Source organism: Calonectris borealis, chromosome 13, assembly GCF_964195595.1.
Source record: "Calonectris borealis chromosome 13, bCalBor7.hap1.2, whole genome shotgun sequence".
Classification (NCBI taxonomy): Eukaryota; Metazoa; Chordata; class Aves; order Procellariiformes; family Procellariidae; genus Calonectris; species Calonectris borealis.
The window spans coordinates 24662993-24678514 of record NC_134324.1 but is presented as its reverse complement, the minus strand read 5'-3'; the positions used below and the strand labels follow the sequence as shown (position 1 = coordinate 24678514).

General features: G+C 68.0%; 1 protein-coding gene across 1 annotated transcript; it reads left to right on the top strand.

The window, feature by feature from the left end:
• Positions 1 to 539: 539 nt before the first annotated feature.
• Positions 540 to 13670, top strand: SHROOM4 (shroom family member 4). The gene is made up of 10 exons (XM_075162670.1): positions 540 to 707; positions 4834 to 4985; positions 6155 to 6286; positions 6863 to 8813; positions 9045 to 9106; positions 9522 to 10121; positions 10366 to 10788; positions 10871 to 11051; positions 11558 to 11830; positions 11908 to 13670. Exons 1-10 carry the CDS (start codon positions 582 to 584, stop codon positions 12175 to 12177), a joined length of 4170 nt encoding a protein of 1389 aa, XP_075018771.1. The 5' UTR covers positions 540 to 581; the 3' UTR covers positions 12178 to 13670.
• Positions 13671 to 15522: the final 1852 nt, after the last annotated feature.

The window sequence follows — 15522 nt, the reverse complement described above, 5'->3', positions numbered from 1 at the left end:
CATGCCAAGCCAAGCTGTTCCATGTTGTGCTGAGCCATGCCATGCTGTGCTGTGCTGAGCCGTGCCATGCTGAGCCGTGCCATGCTGCGCTGAGCCAAGCTGAGCTGTGCCTGGCCGAGCTGAGCCATGCCAAGCTGAGCTGTGCCATGCTGTGCTGAGCTGTGCCATGCCACGCTGTGCTGAGCTGTGCCATGCCACGCTGAGCTGAGCCGTGCTGTGCCTAGTCAAGCCAAGCCGAGCCATGCCAAACTGAGCTATGCCATGCTGTGCCTAGCTGTACCGTGCTGTGCCGGGCCAAGCCGAGCTGTGCCATGCCATGCTGAGCCGTGCCGTGCCATGCTGTGCCGTGCCGAGCCGAGCCAAACCGAGCTGTGCCATGCCGTGACGAGCCGAGCCGAGCCGAGCCGCTCGCCGCCGTCCCCCCGCGCCTCATTGGCGGCGGCGGAGCAGCCCCGGTGCCGGCCGGCCCCGCCCCGCCGCTCGGCCCCGCGCCGCTCAGCCCGGGCGGGCGGGGGTGTCATTTCCTCCGCGGTGCGGGGTCGGGCCGGGCCGGGCCAGGCCGGGATGGGGCGGTAGCGGCCATGGAGCGGTCCGAGGGCCGGCCCGGCGCCCCCCAGTACGTGCATGTGCAGCTGCAGGGGGGCGCGCCCTGGGGCTTCACGCTGCGCGGCGGGCTGGAGCACGGCGAGCCCCTCATCGTCTCCAAGGTAGGCGCCGCCGGACGCGGTCCCCCGTGGGCTCCGCCGCATCCCCCCGCGAGGGGCCTCGGACCCGTGGCGGGGCGCGGGAAGGGGGGGACACCCCGCGGCGGCGCTGGGGGCTCGGGGAGCCCCGGCCGTGGGGTCGCGTGTCCCGGCGTGGCGCGACGGGGCCGTGGCCGCCACCCGCATCCACGTCCCCCCCGCGACCCGCCACCCCGAGCCGCGGGGGAGAGTGGGAGGGGGGACCGTGGGGGCCGAGGGGGCGGAGGGACAGCCCAGGCCCCGCGGCAGGAAGAAATTCCTCTGGCACATCCGTTGGGCTGGCGGCGGGGGCGGCCCCCAAGTCCCCCCCCACGTCCCCCCCGGTCCCGTCCCGCGGGGCGCAGTCGGGGGGGGCAGCCCCCCTTCGTGTGCCCATCCGTGGGTGCCGCGCCCACGGGCACCCCCGGCACCGGGCTCTGCGGGGACGCTGGGGGCCACGGTGGGGGGGACCGGAGTCCGCCCTGTCCCGTGCCGGCACCCCGAAACGCTTTGGCAGGGCCATACCCGGGACGGGGGTCTGGTGTCGGGGTGTGGTGCCGAGCGGGGGAAGCGCAGGGCCCGGCCGCCCGCGTCCCTTCCGCAGCCGGGAGCGGGGAGAGTGAGGGTGGGGCCCCACGGCCGCGACGTGCAGCCACGCAGGGGGTCACCGATTCCCGTGGCCCCGCGGGGGCATCGCCCGCCTGGGAAACCCGCTGGGAGCCGGGCAGCGGCCGGGAGTGCCCCAGCACCCCGTCCCCCCGCGGAGTCCGGCCGAGCCCCTGTCACCGGGCGATTTGGCTGCCTGCCCGCCCAGTGCCACCGTCCTGCCGGGGCCAGCGTGCTGGCGGGCCGGGCTGTGCCGCGGCCCCGGGGCTGCCTCCTTGCCCCGAGCCGGGCTGGCTGCTCCCCCGGGGCCCTCCACGCCCTGCGCCGGGACGCGGGCAGCGTGGTCTGGCTGGGGGAGCTGGAAAAGTGGCTCCGGTCCCTGCCCTGCGCCGTGGGGTGGCACCGCCGGCGGGCGGGAGCCGGGACCCAGCCGGGGGCCGGGGGGGCCGCTGCCCGCCCCCGACTCGCTGCTGGGCTGCCGGGCCTCGGGGCGGTGGGTCTAGGTGGGTCCGCCGCTGCTGGAGGAGGGGATAGGGGGGCCAGGGGACGTTCCCCACCGCTGCTGAGAATGGAGGGGGGCCCTTGCGGGCCGGGGGGTGCCGGCCCCCGCGCTCCCCCGGCCGGGCCGCCGCCGCCGCGTGTGCTCTGCAGACAAAGGGGGCTTGTTCCAGCGCTCTGTGCATTCAGGAGAGAGTCCCCCGGGGCGCCTGCTCCGCAGCCGCGGCCGGCCGAGGTGCGTGCCTGCCGGCCCGTGCGGGGAGGGAGCAGCCCCCCCTACGGTGCGGGGGGCCCCGGGCCCCACGCCGGAAAGGAGAAGGGAGTCCCGGCACTCGGTAAGACAGTTTGTCGTCTGAGCTTGCTCTAGGCAGGATCCTTTCCTGTGGCAGAGTCCCACGGCAGGGCTGGCACGGGCTCCGTGGGGCTGCTGAGCGCCCGCTGGCACAGGCCCCCCTCGGCACGTCGGAGGCAAGGAGGGAGGTCTGCGTGGGGCAGGGTGGGCACAGCTCAGGCACTGCCATGGTTGTGACTCCTTCTAAGACAAGTCTCTCCTGGGTCAGTCAGATAGTTCTGTGAGACAGCTGGTGCCCACCATTAGGGCCCAGAGTGAACACCAGGGGTGGTGTCAGGGAAGTGCCCGGGGCTGGCCCGGCCAGGCAGGGCAGCAGGCGGCGGGGTTTGGCTGCCAGTGCTGAGTTCACTGGTGGCGAAGGCAGAACAAGGGGCTGTTTGTGCCAGATTTAGCTCCTGGTGAGCGATGTCAGGTCTGAGCTGTGTCCACCCTGGCGCATCTGGTGGCCCAGTCGTGGGTGCAGCCCCGGTGGTGTCCTGCACTGGGGGGGGACGACCCACCACCACTGACTCAGCCCTGCGGCAGGCTGGATGGATTGGGCACGTGGCCGGGCAGAGGACTGGGGTGAAGGTGCAGCCTGTCCTGCCTGCCGGCTCTGCCAGAGCTGCCCAGTGGTGGGCAGCAGTGTGGCAGGGATTAAACCCGGGTACTCCAGCGAGTGCATGGTGGGACTGGGAGCCCTTGCAGGCAGCTGGGGCCCCGTGCCAGGAAGGCAGCCCCATGGCCGACTCCTGGGTGGGAGGGCAGCCTGCCCGCACAGGCAGGTGCATTGGGCTGTGCCCAGCCTGGCCATGGCATTGCAATCCCCAGGTCCCTGAAAAAATGTGAGACCTGAGGGCCGCTGGGCACAGCCGTGCCAAGCAGAGACATGGGGCAGTGCCGGGCTGGGCAGGAGGCCTGGCTGCCCCTGCCTGGCTCCCCAGGTGCCGTCTTGCCCATGGGCAGGGGGATGCCCCCTGAGCCCTTCCTGGCACCAGGGCTGGGAAGGGGTGCCTGGGGGCTCGTGCGTGGTGGCCGGCCTGCTGGGGAGCTGCGGGTGCCCCCCAGCACTGGGGCCTGGCTGCCGCCCAGGCTGGGCTGTGGAGATAGTGCTGCGGGCACTGCGGGCAGAGCTCATTTCTCTGCCGGGCCGGGAGCGGCAGGGCAGGGTGAGGAGCCCATGGGCAAGGTGGGTGCAGGAGTCCAAGCATGGGGCCAGGCCAGCTCTGCCCGTCACCCTGCGGGCAGCTGTAGGGTCTGGCCAGGTCAGGCTCCACATCCATGCCAGGCATGGGGGCACGGGGCACCCCAGGTCCTGCCCTACGCACCTGCATGCCCCGTGCCACTGCCACCACACAGCCCAGTAGCTGGGCTCGTTTGCCAGCCCTGTGGTGTGAGGGACTGGTGTGATGTTTTAACCCCAGCCAGCAACTAAGCCCCACACAGCCACTCGCTCACTCCCCCTGCAGCGGGATGGGGGAGAGAATCGGAAGAGCAAAAGTGAGAAAACTCGTGGGTTGAGATAAAGACAGTTTAATAGGTAAAGCAAAAGCCGTGCACACCAGCAAAGCAAAACAAGGAATTCGTTCACTCCTTCCCATCGGCATGCAGGTGTTCAGTCATCTCCAGGAAAGCAGGGCTCCATCACGCGCAATGGTTACTTGGGAAGATAAATGCCATCACTCCAAGCATCCCCCCCTTCCTTCTTCTTCCCCAGCTCTATACGCTGAGCATGACATCATATGGTCTGGAATATCCCTTTGGTCAGCTGGGGTCAGCTGTCCCAGCTGTGTCCCCTCCCAACTTCTTGTGCACCCCCAGCCTGCTCGCTGGTGGGGTGAGAAGCAGAAGGGGCCTTGACTCTCTGTAAGCACTGCTCAGCAGCAACTAAAACATCCCTGAATTATCAACACTTTTCAGCACAAATCCAAAACATAGCCCCATACTAGCTACTATGGAGAAAATGAACTCTATGTCAGCCAAAACCAGCACAGCTGGGCATGGCGATCCCCGGCCTTCGGGAGCAGCAGGATGGGCAGAAATGAGTGCCAGCACTGGGTGTTCTGCCTGCCCTGGCTCAGCACTGTCCGTCCGAGGGCTGCCCGCGCTGCACCTACCTGCTGGGGCAGAGGGGACGGGCTGGGGCCCTCCATGCCGGCAGCACCGTGGCCCTGTGTCCTCCAAGCCGCGGTGGTGTGGGGTACCAGGTCCATTTCGGCCATGGGTGCCAGGATGGGGTAGACGTGTGCCAGGGCCGGGCACAGCTCAGCGCTTCCCCTGCTGTTGACTTCCCTGGGCGCACACGGTGTGATGGCATCCTTCAGCATTGAAATAACCACGGGTGCCTGGGCAGGGCCAACGTGGGGCTGGGAGCAGTGGCGGGACGCTGGCATCCGCGCCGGACAAAGGGCCCTTGTGCTGCCCGCGCCTGTGGGGGAATCTGCTGGGACGGGACATTTTTCTTCGCCTCCCCTCCCCGATGCCCTTTCGTTGCTCAGAAATTCATGTGATTGAGGCAGGGGGAGAGCCCAGTGCCGCAGATCCCTCCGCGGTGCCCGGGGTGCAGGCACGCCCTTTCTGAAGCCTCTTTCTCCCCTGGCACCCGGCAGCGACGGCACACCCCTCGGGGTGTTCTGGGGGGCCGTGCCCCCCCTGATGCCCTTCTCTGTTGCCCAGGTGGAGGACGGGGGCAAGGCTGCACTGTCCCACCAGCTGCAGCCAGGCGATGAGCTGGTGAACATCAGCGGGACACCGCTGTACGGGTCCCGCCAGGAGGCCCTGATCCTCATCAAAGGCTCCTACCGCACCCTGAAGATGATCGTCCGCAGGTTGGCAGCTCTGCGGGTGTGGGGGTAGGGGTGTGGTGGTGCCAAGGCCGGGGGGCATCACCTGCCTGGGGGACTGGCAGGAGCCTGGGGGTGCCCCTGTCTCCAGCCTGGAGGTGCCCCGTGCTGGGATGGGGTAGGGGGCAGCCCCACCATGGCTGCCAGCACCGCATGGTAGGTGGGGGTTCCCCAGCCCGGTGTGCCGCCAGCAGAACCGGGGCAGTGCTTGCCACCGCCTTGCTGGGCGGTATCCTCGAGCGTGGCCGCTCCTCTCCCTTCCTGCCTGCCTGCCTGCTGCCTGCCTGGGAAAGGAAGGAGAGGCAGGGCCAGGCCCTGCAGTCCCGTCCCCCCCCCCCCGCGACCTGCATCCACTCCCTGGCTGCAGCCTGACCAGGCTGCAGCTCCGGCGGCACCCAGGGGCTGGGGCGGCGCAGGGCACTGCCCACGGGGCAGGGGGTGCCACGGGGCTGTGCCAGGGCTCAGCATCATCCATGGTGAGTTTGGGGCCTCTGGGGGGAAAGGGACCCCTGTGCTGACCCCACAGCTCGTCCCTGCCACCCTCCCTGCCCATCCAGCAGATGCTGGGGCTGCACCGCGCACTTGGGGGGTACAGGAGGTGGCATCTGCCCACATGTCTGTGCAGTGGCACTGGACATCGCTGCCTGTGCGTGCTGGGGGGACTGGAGACCTGCCTGGCACAGGGGGTGGGGCGGAGACTGGCACAGGACCCCTCCCCGGGGACGCGATGTGGTGGGGGCTTGCTGCAGATGCTGAGGGTCCGAGGAACAAGGGGGGAAGGTCAGGCGTGCGGTGGGGACACAGATGTGGCCCCAGGCTCCCTTGGTGCCTGCAGAGCCAGTTCAGTCCCGGCAGGGACCCTCGCCCTGCTGGAGCATTGCCTGTGGGCTGTGCTGGGGCCACGTCCTCGGTCCCCTGTTGATGCTGGCAGCGGGAACACTGCAGGCAGGGGAGCCCTGGCAGTGGGGGGGAGCCATGGGATACCCCTGCCCGGCGCTGGGTGCTGGCAGGGCTGGACCCTCCTCGCCACCGTCCCCCTTGGGCGGGCGCTGGCCTGGGGGGGACAGGAAGCCCCGTAGGAAGTGACTTCAGCCCCGGTTCCTCGGCCCGGCTTCCTCCCCATTCTTGTCCTCTCCTGCTGTTGCTCTTGGCAGGAGGAACGTGCCCGTCCTCCGGCCCCATTCCTGGCACGTGGCCAAGCTCGCCGAAAGCCGCCCCGACGCCCCCGCCATGCACTGCCCCGCTGATGCCTTCAGCCTCTCCTGGCCCTCAGGGTGTGATGTCAGGTGAGACCCCCGACCCACTCCCGGTGGCACCCCTGGGACCGCGGAAGGGGAGGGGGCGGACGGGGCACCCGCTTGGGTCGGGGAGGGGTGATGTGGGGGGGTGCTTGCTTGCTTGCCCCATGCTGCTGTCGGGCATCCTCCTGTGTCCTGCAGCCGCACTGCCCTTTCCCCTGCCTGTTTACTTGCTGGCTCCCGGCAGGAAGGGGCGGTGGCTCTGCTGGAGCCGGCCAGGAGCTGCTGAGTCCCAGTGTCCCCCCTGCCAGAGCAGGCAGGTCCCCAGTTGCCGGAGCTACCCACGCCCTGTGTCCCCGTGCCTGCTCCCCCTGATAGCACCGGGGCAGCCTTGGTGCTGCCCCCAAACCTGGGGGTGAAGGGCAGGTTGGGGCTGCGCCGGCCTGTGCCCTCCTATCCCGGGGGATGTATGTGGTGGGGGGGTATTGGCTCCCCGGGGTCTCATGCCCATCAGAGGGGCTGGCGGGGAGCTGGGCAGGGGGTGGCAGGCGCCCCTAACGCCGGCGTGGGGCCGGGCGGCAGCGAGCTGTCCCTGCAGTGGAACCTGCTGTCCCGGCACTGCAGCACTGACCGGAGCAGCTCCATTGGGAGCATGGAGAGCCTGGACCAGCCCGGCCAGGCCTACTATGAAGGGGACCCCTCACCCGTTGACCAGGGCATGTACCACAGCAAGCGGGACTCAGCCTACAGCTCCTTCTCTGCCAGCTCCATTGCCTCTGACTGTGCCCTCTCCCTCCGCCCCGAGGAGGCCGCCTCCGTCGACTCCGGCCTCCAAGGCCCCTGCAAGTCCTCCGACGGGCGCTACCTGACCACAGGGGCTGAGTCGCCTGCCAGCCGGCACCCCGAGGCCTGGCGGGTGCCTGTACCCCCCCAGCCCCCTGTCAGGAGGGACAGCCTGCGGGCAACCCCAGCCGGTGGAGGGGACAGTTGCCAGGCGTCGGTGTCAGCGGACATGCTGCACGCCAAGGGCCGGTGGATCTCCGACACCTTCCTCTGCCAGCGGGACGGGGAGGTGGAGGCAGCGGGCAGGAGGACGCCAGCGCCGTACCCCACGAAGGACCGTCTCTCCGCTGACCAGTATTACATGCTGAGTTCCCACCCGGACCGGTGCCCAGCTGAGCCGCTCCTGGGGGAGAGTGTGGAGCCTGGCAATCGGCTGTACCCGGATGGTGGCGTGCACCAAGTGCGGGATGCCGGAGCAGCGGGTGACAACCTGCTGCTCTCCCCTCTCAAGGGCCGCGCGCCACACCGGCACAGTGCTCCTGAGCAGCTGTTGGCCTCCCAGCTACGCTCCCTCCAGGTGGGCACCGGCAGCGGGCGAGCCTCGCCGGCCCCCGACGGGCAGCGCTGGACCCTTTCCCCACTGCACCCTGAGGGCAGCCGGCCAGGGGCCGCGGGGGCCGCTGAGGACCCCCCACTCTGCCCGGAGCCGTGCCGCCGCCTGCCACCCTGCCGCTGCTGTTCCGAGCCGCAGCGAGCCTGCGGGCAGGGTGGGCAGGGAGCCAGCGCAGTGCACGGCACCGAGGGGCCGGCGGAGGAGGAGACCCGGGCAGTGGGCCGGCGGGCGGGGGGTCCTCCCCACCGCTCCGCTCAGATGCGCCGCCGCAGCGACCGCTTTGCCACCAGCCTGCGCAACGAGATCCAGCGGCGCAAGGCCCAGCTGCAGAAAAGCCGGGGGGGTCCTGGTGCCCCACTGCCTGGTGAGGAGCCAGTGGAGGAGGCAGATGAGCCCCCTGAGGGCAGCGTGCCGGTGGAGGGACCCCGTGCCCCAGCTGAACGTCTCAGCCCTGCGCCCGGTGAGGACGGCAGGAACTCCGGCCGCTCGGGGGACCGGGGCATCCCCACCCCTGACCCACTGCCAGTCTCCAAAGGGCCCCCGTCCCCCGAACGGGTGGTGCCGATGGGCCGGGGCCGCTGGCGCTGGTCCCCAGAGCGCAAGCTGCAGCGGCAGCGCTCACCCAGCCCTGGCGAGCTGGAGGCCTATGGCCAGGGGCCAGCGGCCCCCAGCTCCCCACCACAGGGCGGCGACGAGGCCGTCCTCCTGCCCTTCGCTGACCGCCGCCGATTCTTCGAGGAGAGCAGCCGGCCGGTGCCGCCCCAGCATGGCAAGCCCCCAGCGGGTGATCCTGGTGCCTTCCAGCCCCCTGGCCCTGAGCACCGGGACACCCGCCGCCTCTCCGTGGACCAGCCCTACAGCTCCCCCTCGCCTGGCCGCCCCAGCTCCGCCAGCCCCTACGCCGAGTGCTGCCGGGAGCAGCCCCCCTGCTACAAGCCGCTGGGGAGGCCAGTGGAGCTGGAGTACCTGCGGGGCTTCTCCTACCCCTATGGGGGCTCCCTGCGGCCCGAGCCCTGCCGCTACTGTGGGGGAGACCTGTGCACCCAGCCACTGCCCCGTGGCCATGCTTGCCGCTGCCACCCCCAGCCCTGGGCACGCTGCCCCGACTGCTGCTGCCCGGCCCCCCGCCCCGGGCGGGAGGAGAGCGATGCCTGGCCCCCCCGAAGAGCTTTCGCCCTGGTGAGTGAGCCCCCCGGGACTGTGCTGGAGAGCAGCACTGGCACCACGCTGCACCCCTGGAGCATGATCCTGGGTTGGGGTGGGGGGTACTGTGCCCATGGGGGGCCCTGCAGACTCCCTGCATGCCTACTGTGCCTGGACAGGGATGGGTTGGGGGGTGCTGGGGAGCCTGGGTGCTGGGGAGGGGGATGCTGACCCCTCTTTCCGACTCAGTCTCCTTCCCCCACTCAGGAATTTCCTCTGGATGAGTGGGAACCGCCGGCAATAACCAGGAAAGCCAGCCAGTCCATCAGGTGAGCCCGCACTGGGTGCTGGGGTGCCGGGACGTGCATGCTACTCAATGGGGACCTCTGCCCGTGAGGCGAGGGGACCACTGTGATTTTGGTTGGTGGTGTACGAAGCACCTCCCTTAACGCCCTGGTCAGAGCCACACTGTGCCCTGCGAAGCGCGTCACATGCCACCTTGGGCAAACAGGGCCTGGGGGTGCGAGGAGGTGCCCATGGAGGTGTGGGTCCCTCCTTACCCATCCCCAGGGGGCTGGGGGCATCTCTGGGGGGCTGTGCCCAGTGCGGGGGTATCGGGAGAGCCTGAGCTTCCCCTGCCAGCGGGGCTGGGTGACTCCGGCTGGGGAAACTGAGGTAGGGGTGGGCATGAGCTGTTGGCGGGGGTGACTGTTTGGGGGGATGGGTGCCCCCTTCTCTCCCCAGCGAGCTCTCCCACTACCAACTGGGCTTCCCGAGGCTCGGCCCCTTCCGCCCCTGTTTTGAGAGTGCTGAGCCAGAGTGGCCGCCCTGCTATCGGGCCACGTCCACGCATGACCTCTCGTGGGATGGCGACCGCCTGGCCCGCTCCCCCGAGAGCCCCCCAGACCCCCTGCACCGCCCGCTGCGTGGCAGAGCCTTCTCCGAGAGCCACCTCAACCTGGAGCCTGCCAGCCCCCGGGGCCACGACCGGAGGGACCTTCTCCGTGCCAAGCTGGACCCCCCCGGCGTCCCCAAAAAGAAGGGCCCCCCACCTCCCCGCCCGCCTCCTCCCAACTGGGAGAAGTACAGGCAGCGCCGGATGTCCCAGCGCCTGCCAGATGGTTCTGGGCACAGCTCTGCGTTCGCCGCCGCTCCAGTGCCGACCCGCAGCATTGCTGAGGCCGTGCGCGAGCGGTCGCAGAGCTTCACCTGGGAGCAGGAGGGCCGGTCCCGGGGGCATGTTGCTCGCCCCCCTGCCACGCCAGGTGCCTGGTCCCGACCCGAGCACCCCGGATCGCTCCGCAGGATGCCCGAGCCCAATGCTGGCAGCGCTGAGATTTGCAGGCAAGTGCCGCTGGGGGTGGGAGCAGGGCTGTGGGCACAGCATGGGCATAGGGTGGCTTTTGGGGCTACGTGGCCCTTTGAACCCTGCGTCGGAGCATCCTCATCCACCCCTTGGGGCGGGCTGTGGGGTTTTCTTGGGGTTTTCTTGACCTCTTTCCCTCGGGAGGGCATGGCCCTGCATGTCCCCATCCCCCATGGGCAGGCAGGGGAGCTGACTTGGATGCCCCTGGGTGCGTGTTGGCAGGATGTCGGCGGCCGGGGAGGAGCGTCCGAAGGCGAAGCACCCCTGGGAGATGGAGGAGCAGCCCCAAAGGCTTGGCCGAAACCAGGAGCGGGGCTGGGCCGGCCCCCATGGGGTGAGTGAGTGCTCCCTGCCCCTGCTTGGTGGCCCTAGCCCCGCCACCCCGGGGGCACCCAAGCCCAACCCCGGAGCAGTGGAGGAGGCGAGCTGCCAGGGGGGCCGGCCCCAGCCCTGCCGCGTGGACTCAGAAGAGCTGCTGTGGAACGTGGCGGGCAGGGACCACTCCCTGGCCGGCATTCTGGCCCCCTTGACCCCCCTCGGCACTGCCACCGAGGTGATGGGCGAGCTGCTGGTGGCGGGGGAGCGGCAGGCCTGGCGGGAGCGTTTCCAGCAGGACTGGCACCTGGAGGCCCTGGCGCAGGACAGGTAGGACTGGCGCAGCACTGGGCACCATGCCGAGGACAGGCTGCACCCTACCACCCACGGCACTGAGCCCCTGTCCCCGCAGGCAGGGCTTCGAGCCCATCTCGCCGCCCCCTGGGAGCACTGCCAGCTCCACCTCCTACCTGGCGCATTATGGCCCAGCAACAGGCAAAGCTGAGCCTCTCAGCAAGGTGAAGGAGCTGCCGGAGGTGGAGGGGAGCTCGGAGGATGAGGAGGAGATGGACCGCGAGCTGGTGGAGAAGAAGGTAAAGCGGGCACTGCTGGGGATGATGCCCATGGGGACCTGGGGCATTGCCAGATGCTCATAGGGACGGGGGCATCATTGGTTGCTCGTGCGAACTAGGGGCATCACCGGATGCTCATGGGGAGACCAGGGACATTGCCAGGTGCTTGCAGGGACCAGGGGCATTGCTGGATGCTCATGGGCTGGAACATAGCCAGATGCCTGCGAGGACCAGGGGCATTGTCGGGTGCTCATGGGGACCAGGGACATCACCAGATGCTCTTGGGAACCGAGGGCATTGCTCAGTGCCTGCAGGGACTGGAACATTGCTGGATGCTCACAGGGACTGGGGGCATCACTGGGTGCTTGCGGGGACTGGGGGCATTGCCGTATGCTCATGGGAACCAGGAGCCAGATGCTTGCCGTCTGTGGGGCCCCGTGCAGTGTGGCACACGTGCACCCATGTGCCAGTCCCCCAGTCTTAATGGGGGGTGGCCCCAGTCGCCCCTGACGCCTTCTCTCTGGCAGCTGCAGCTGATCGAGAGCCTGAGCCGCAAGCTGGCGGTGCTGCGGGAGGCACAGCGGGGGCTGCAGGAGGACATCAGTGCCAATGGGGCACTGGGCGAGGATGTGGCTGCCCGCCTGCAAGCCCTGTGTACCCCGGGGGAGTTCGACAAGTACCGCCTCTTCGTGGGTGACCTGGACAAGGTGGTCAACCTCCTGCTTTCCCTCTCGGGGCGCCTAGCCCGGGTGGAGACTGCCCTGGGCAGCCTGGGGCCGCACGCCCCTGCCGAGGACAAGGTGGGCATGGGGCAGGGGGGTACCTACATGCGTCAGGGTGCGGGACGCCCCACCAACGCCACCCGTCTTGCCTGCAGGTGGCCCTGCGGGAGAAGCAACGGCTGCTGGCAGCGCAGCTGGAGGACGCCAAGGAGCTGAAGGAGCACGTGGGGCGGCGGGAGGAGGCAGTGGGCGCCATGGTGGCGCGGTACCTGCCCGCCGAGCACCTCCAGGACTACCAGCACTTCGTCAAGATGAAGTCAGCCCTCATTGCCGAGCAGCGGGAGCTGGAGGAGAAGATCAAGCTGGGCCAGGAACAGCTCCGCTGCCTGCATGAGAGCCTCGGCCAGGCCCCCAAGGGCTGCTAGCCCCCTGCCCAGCCTTCCCCCGGGACCCTGGCCGTGGCCCCAGCTTGCTGCCAAAGCGGATCCAGCCCCTTGGGGGCTCTCCCTGCATCCGTCCATCTGTCCAGCCCCTGCTTTTTATTTATTTTTCCAGTTTACCGAGCAGGGGAGGAGGTGCCAGTCTAGGCGCTGGCAGGGTGGTCGTGCCACAGAACTGCCCTGGGTTCTATGGCCACCCAGCACCCAATGGCCCAGCAGGACCAGATGGATGGATCTGCCACCCCCCTGGGTCTTTCTGTGCCCACAGCGGTCCCTCCACCTTGTCCTGGATACCAGTGCCTGTCCTGCAGCTGGTGCTGCATTACGTGTCTTAAACATGTCCCACGGCTGCCCCGGGGCATCCCCACACAGCACCTGGAAGGGTTAAACCATCCTTGTCCTCCAACATGTCTGTTTGTCCAGCTCGGTCCGTCTGTCCAGTGGGAGCTGGAGGAATTTCAGCCGCCAGCATCCTCTTCCTCTCCATTGTGTCCGAAACAATGGCCCTGGCCAGCGGGTCTTTAACCCATTCCCTGCCGCTCCGAGGCACCGCAGGGGGCTGAGGCAGGTGCTGGACATTTTGGTGGGTGCCCCTGGGATGGGTGCCTGCCAGGGGATAGGGTGCTGGGAGCACTAGACCAGGGGCTGCGGTTACCCCCTGCCACCAGTGCTGTGGGCACGGGGACCACCTGGCCTCATCCAGCCCTCACTTCAAGCCTCTGCCCTGGCACCGGGAGGGATTAATAGAGGAAAAACCATGCTAAGGACAAAATGGGACACCTGTCCCCCTCCTCTGTGCCACAGCAGCCCCAAAATAGCACTTAGACCTCACCGTGGGTCACCCTGGTGCCCCGCTGGTGTCCCTCTGTCCCCATGGGACAGGCAGGCGCCTCGATGCTGTTTTTGCACAGGGGTTTCATGTAACAGGTAGCAGCTTGTGGGAGGGGGAAAGCATTTTGGGGAGGCAGGGTGGGCCCCAGCCCCTTTGGGGGTAGCCACAGCTGGGCAGCCCAGCCCCAGGGTGCAGGCAGCGCCCATACGTGCCTGCTTGGCACTGCAGCAGCCCCCCCTGCATGGCTGCTCCCCCCGTGGGCCCTCCCCAGCCTGTTAAACACTACACCCCACACCTACCTGGCCCCACCCTACAGCGGTGCCTGGTGAGAGCAGGGTCCCCTGCATGCCCCCTGTCTCAGCCGCCCCCCGTGCCTGCCCGGGGACACTCCTAGGACCAAAGACTGCACCCATTGGGAGCTGTGGGACGTGCTGCTCTCAGGGGAGACCGGCAGCCCTCAGCAGGTCACCGTGCTGGGGCAGCGTGCCGGTGCCTGTGCCTTGGCGAGTCCTATTGTGCCTCTCTCACACTAAAGCAGCAGCAGCTGCACAACTGAGCCGTGTCTTGTGTGGTTTGTCCCTGCGTCCCCCAGCACTGGGGCTGGCGGATGTGTGCCATGGTGGGGATGCTCCAGCCCTGGCAAGCTCTTGGGACTCAAATGCCCCCATGGCACTGCAGGGACCTGGGGTGCAGCCATGGGCAGGGAGGTCCTCTGCACCCAGTGCCACCAGGCTGGGTCTGGGCAGGGGGCAGTGCCTGGACCCCTCCCCAGGGGCACATGGAGGGGGCATAGCACTTGGGTGACGGTTGTAGCATTGTACCTGGCACTCACAGCTACAGCAGCGCTGCTGGAATGTTTGGGGTGGCACTGGGAGTGGGTGGCCCAGTGGGGTGGCACTGCCCACGGGGGTGGCGCGGTGCTGCTGCTGCTGAGCTGGCTCTGGGGTGCCCTGGTTCACCTCAGCACAGCAGGGTGGCGTGGGTGGGCACGGCCACTGTCCACTTGCTGGCCAAACGCCTTCCCCAGGGCCTCTGAGTGCCAGCCTGGCACCACAGAGTGGGGCCTGGCACCCCTTCCCCGAGCCTGGCCCCCTGCCCCTGCCTGGCAGCCCCACGACCCCAAGCTGGGGGAGCCGCGGTGCAACGGCAGCGCCGGCCGCCGGATGGCACCAGCACACGCGTGTGAGCACACGCACACGGGGGTGGACGTGAGCGCACACACACGTGTGGGTGCATGAGTGCAGGTGTGTGTGAGCACATGCACGTGTGGGTGGGCATGGGCGCGCATCGGTGTGTTCATGCACATGTGTTGGAGTGTACGTCCATGCATGTTGGCGCGGAAACATGGGAGGATGCTTGCGTGTGAGGCCATGCACCTGCGGGTGAGCACATGTGCACAGGGGTGAGTGTCTGCGAATGCATGCGAGCACACACCGGGGTAAATGCATGCACGCACATGAGAGCATGTAGATGAATGGCTGAAAGCATGCTGAGTATGAGCACATGGCTGCATGGGTGAATACAGGCACATGCACGTCAGTGCACACAGGTGAACACGTGCGCACACAGGTGAACACATGCACACGTGTGTGAGCACACACAGCTGAACGTGCACACACACAGGTGAATGCATGCACACACGTGTGAGCACACATACACACACAGATGAGTACAGGCTGTGCGTGTGAGCACACATGCACAGGGAGGAGCACAGCCCCATGCCGGGGAGCACAAGCACCAGGTGAGTGACTGCACATGTGGATGAACACACACGGGTGAACATGTCCACGAATGTGTGGCGTGCACATGTGAATGCATGCACATGTGTGTGAGCGCACATGCAGGTGAACATACACGTGGGTGAATGTGTCCATGTATGTGTGATGTGCACATGTGAACGCATGCACACGTGTGTGCACACACAGGTGAGCAAATGCACAGGCAGGTAAGCACACATGGGTGAATGCGTGCACATGTGGGTGAGTGTGTGTACATGTGTGTGGGCAGGGCTACTTGTACAAGCCCATGCATATGGTCAACTGCAGACACACGGGGACAGGGATGCATGCATGCGTGTGTCTGTGCCCCATGGCCTGTTCAAGACCCACTTGCCCTTCCATGCAGCTCCCACTGCTGCCAGACAGGACCTTGGACCCAGGGCACAGGAGGCAGCACGGTCAGGCTGCTGGGTACCAGGGCCCTCAGTGCCTGCGCAGGATGTGGCCATGGGGTGGTGGGTCCTGGGTATCGTTGGGTGGGACCCCAGGGGAGCTGCAGGCCAGCAGGCTCATTGTAGCATGCAGGGCTTCTGGGTCTCTCAGAGGTGCAGACAGGTCCCAGACATGCTGGGGTAGACCCTGGCCCTGCTGTCTGTCTCCCCAGGACTATAATCTCTCCATTTTACAGATCCCCAGTCTGTCCCACCGTATGCTGCACCCCTGGTCCTGAAGGAGCTGGGGGAGGATGAGGATCTGGTGGGTAGTGATACTTCAGTGAGA

Coding starts and splice junctions, on each gene's coding strand:
- SHROOM4 (XM_075162670.1), top strand. CDS start 582: ATGGAGCGGTCCGAGGGCCGGCCCGGCGCCCCCCAGTACGTGCATGTG. Junction 6,287..6,862: donor CCCTCAGGGTGTGATGTCAG/GTGAGACCCCCG, acceptor CCGGCACTGCAG/CACTGACCGGAGCAGCTCCA. Junction 8,814..9,044: donor CCCGAAGAGCTTTCGCCCTG/GTGAGTGAGCCC, acceptor TCCCCCACTCAG/GAATTTCCTCTGGATGAGTG.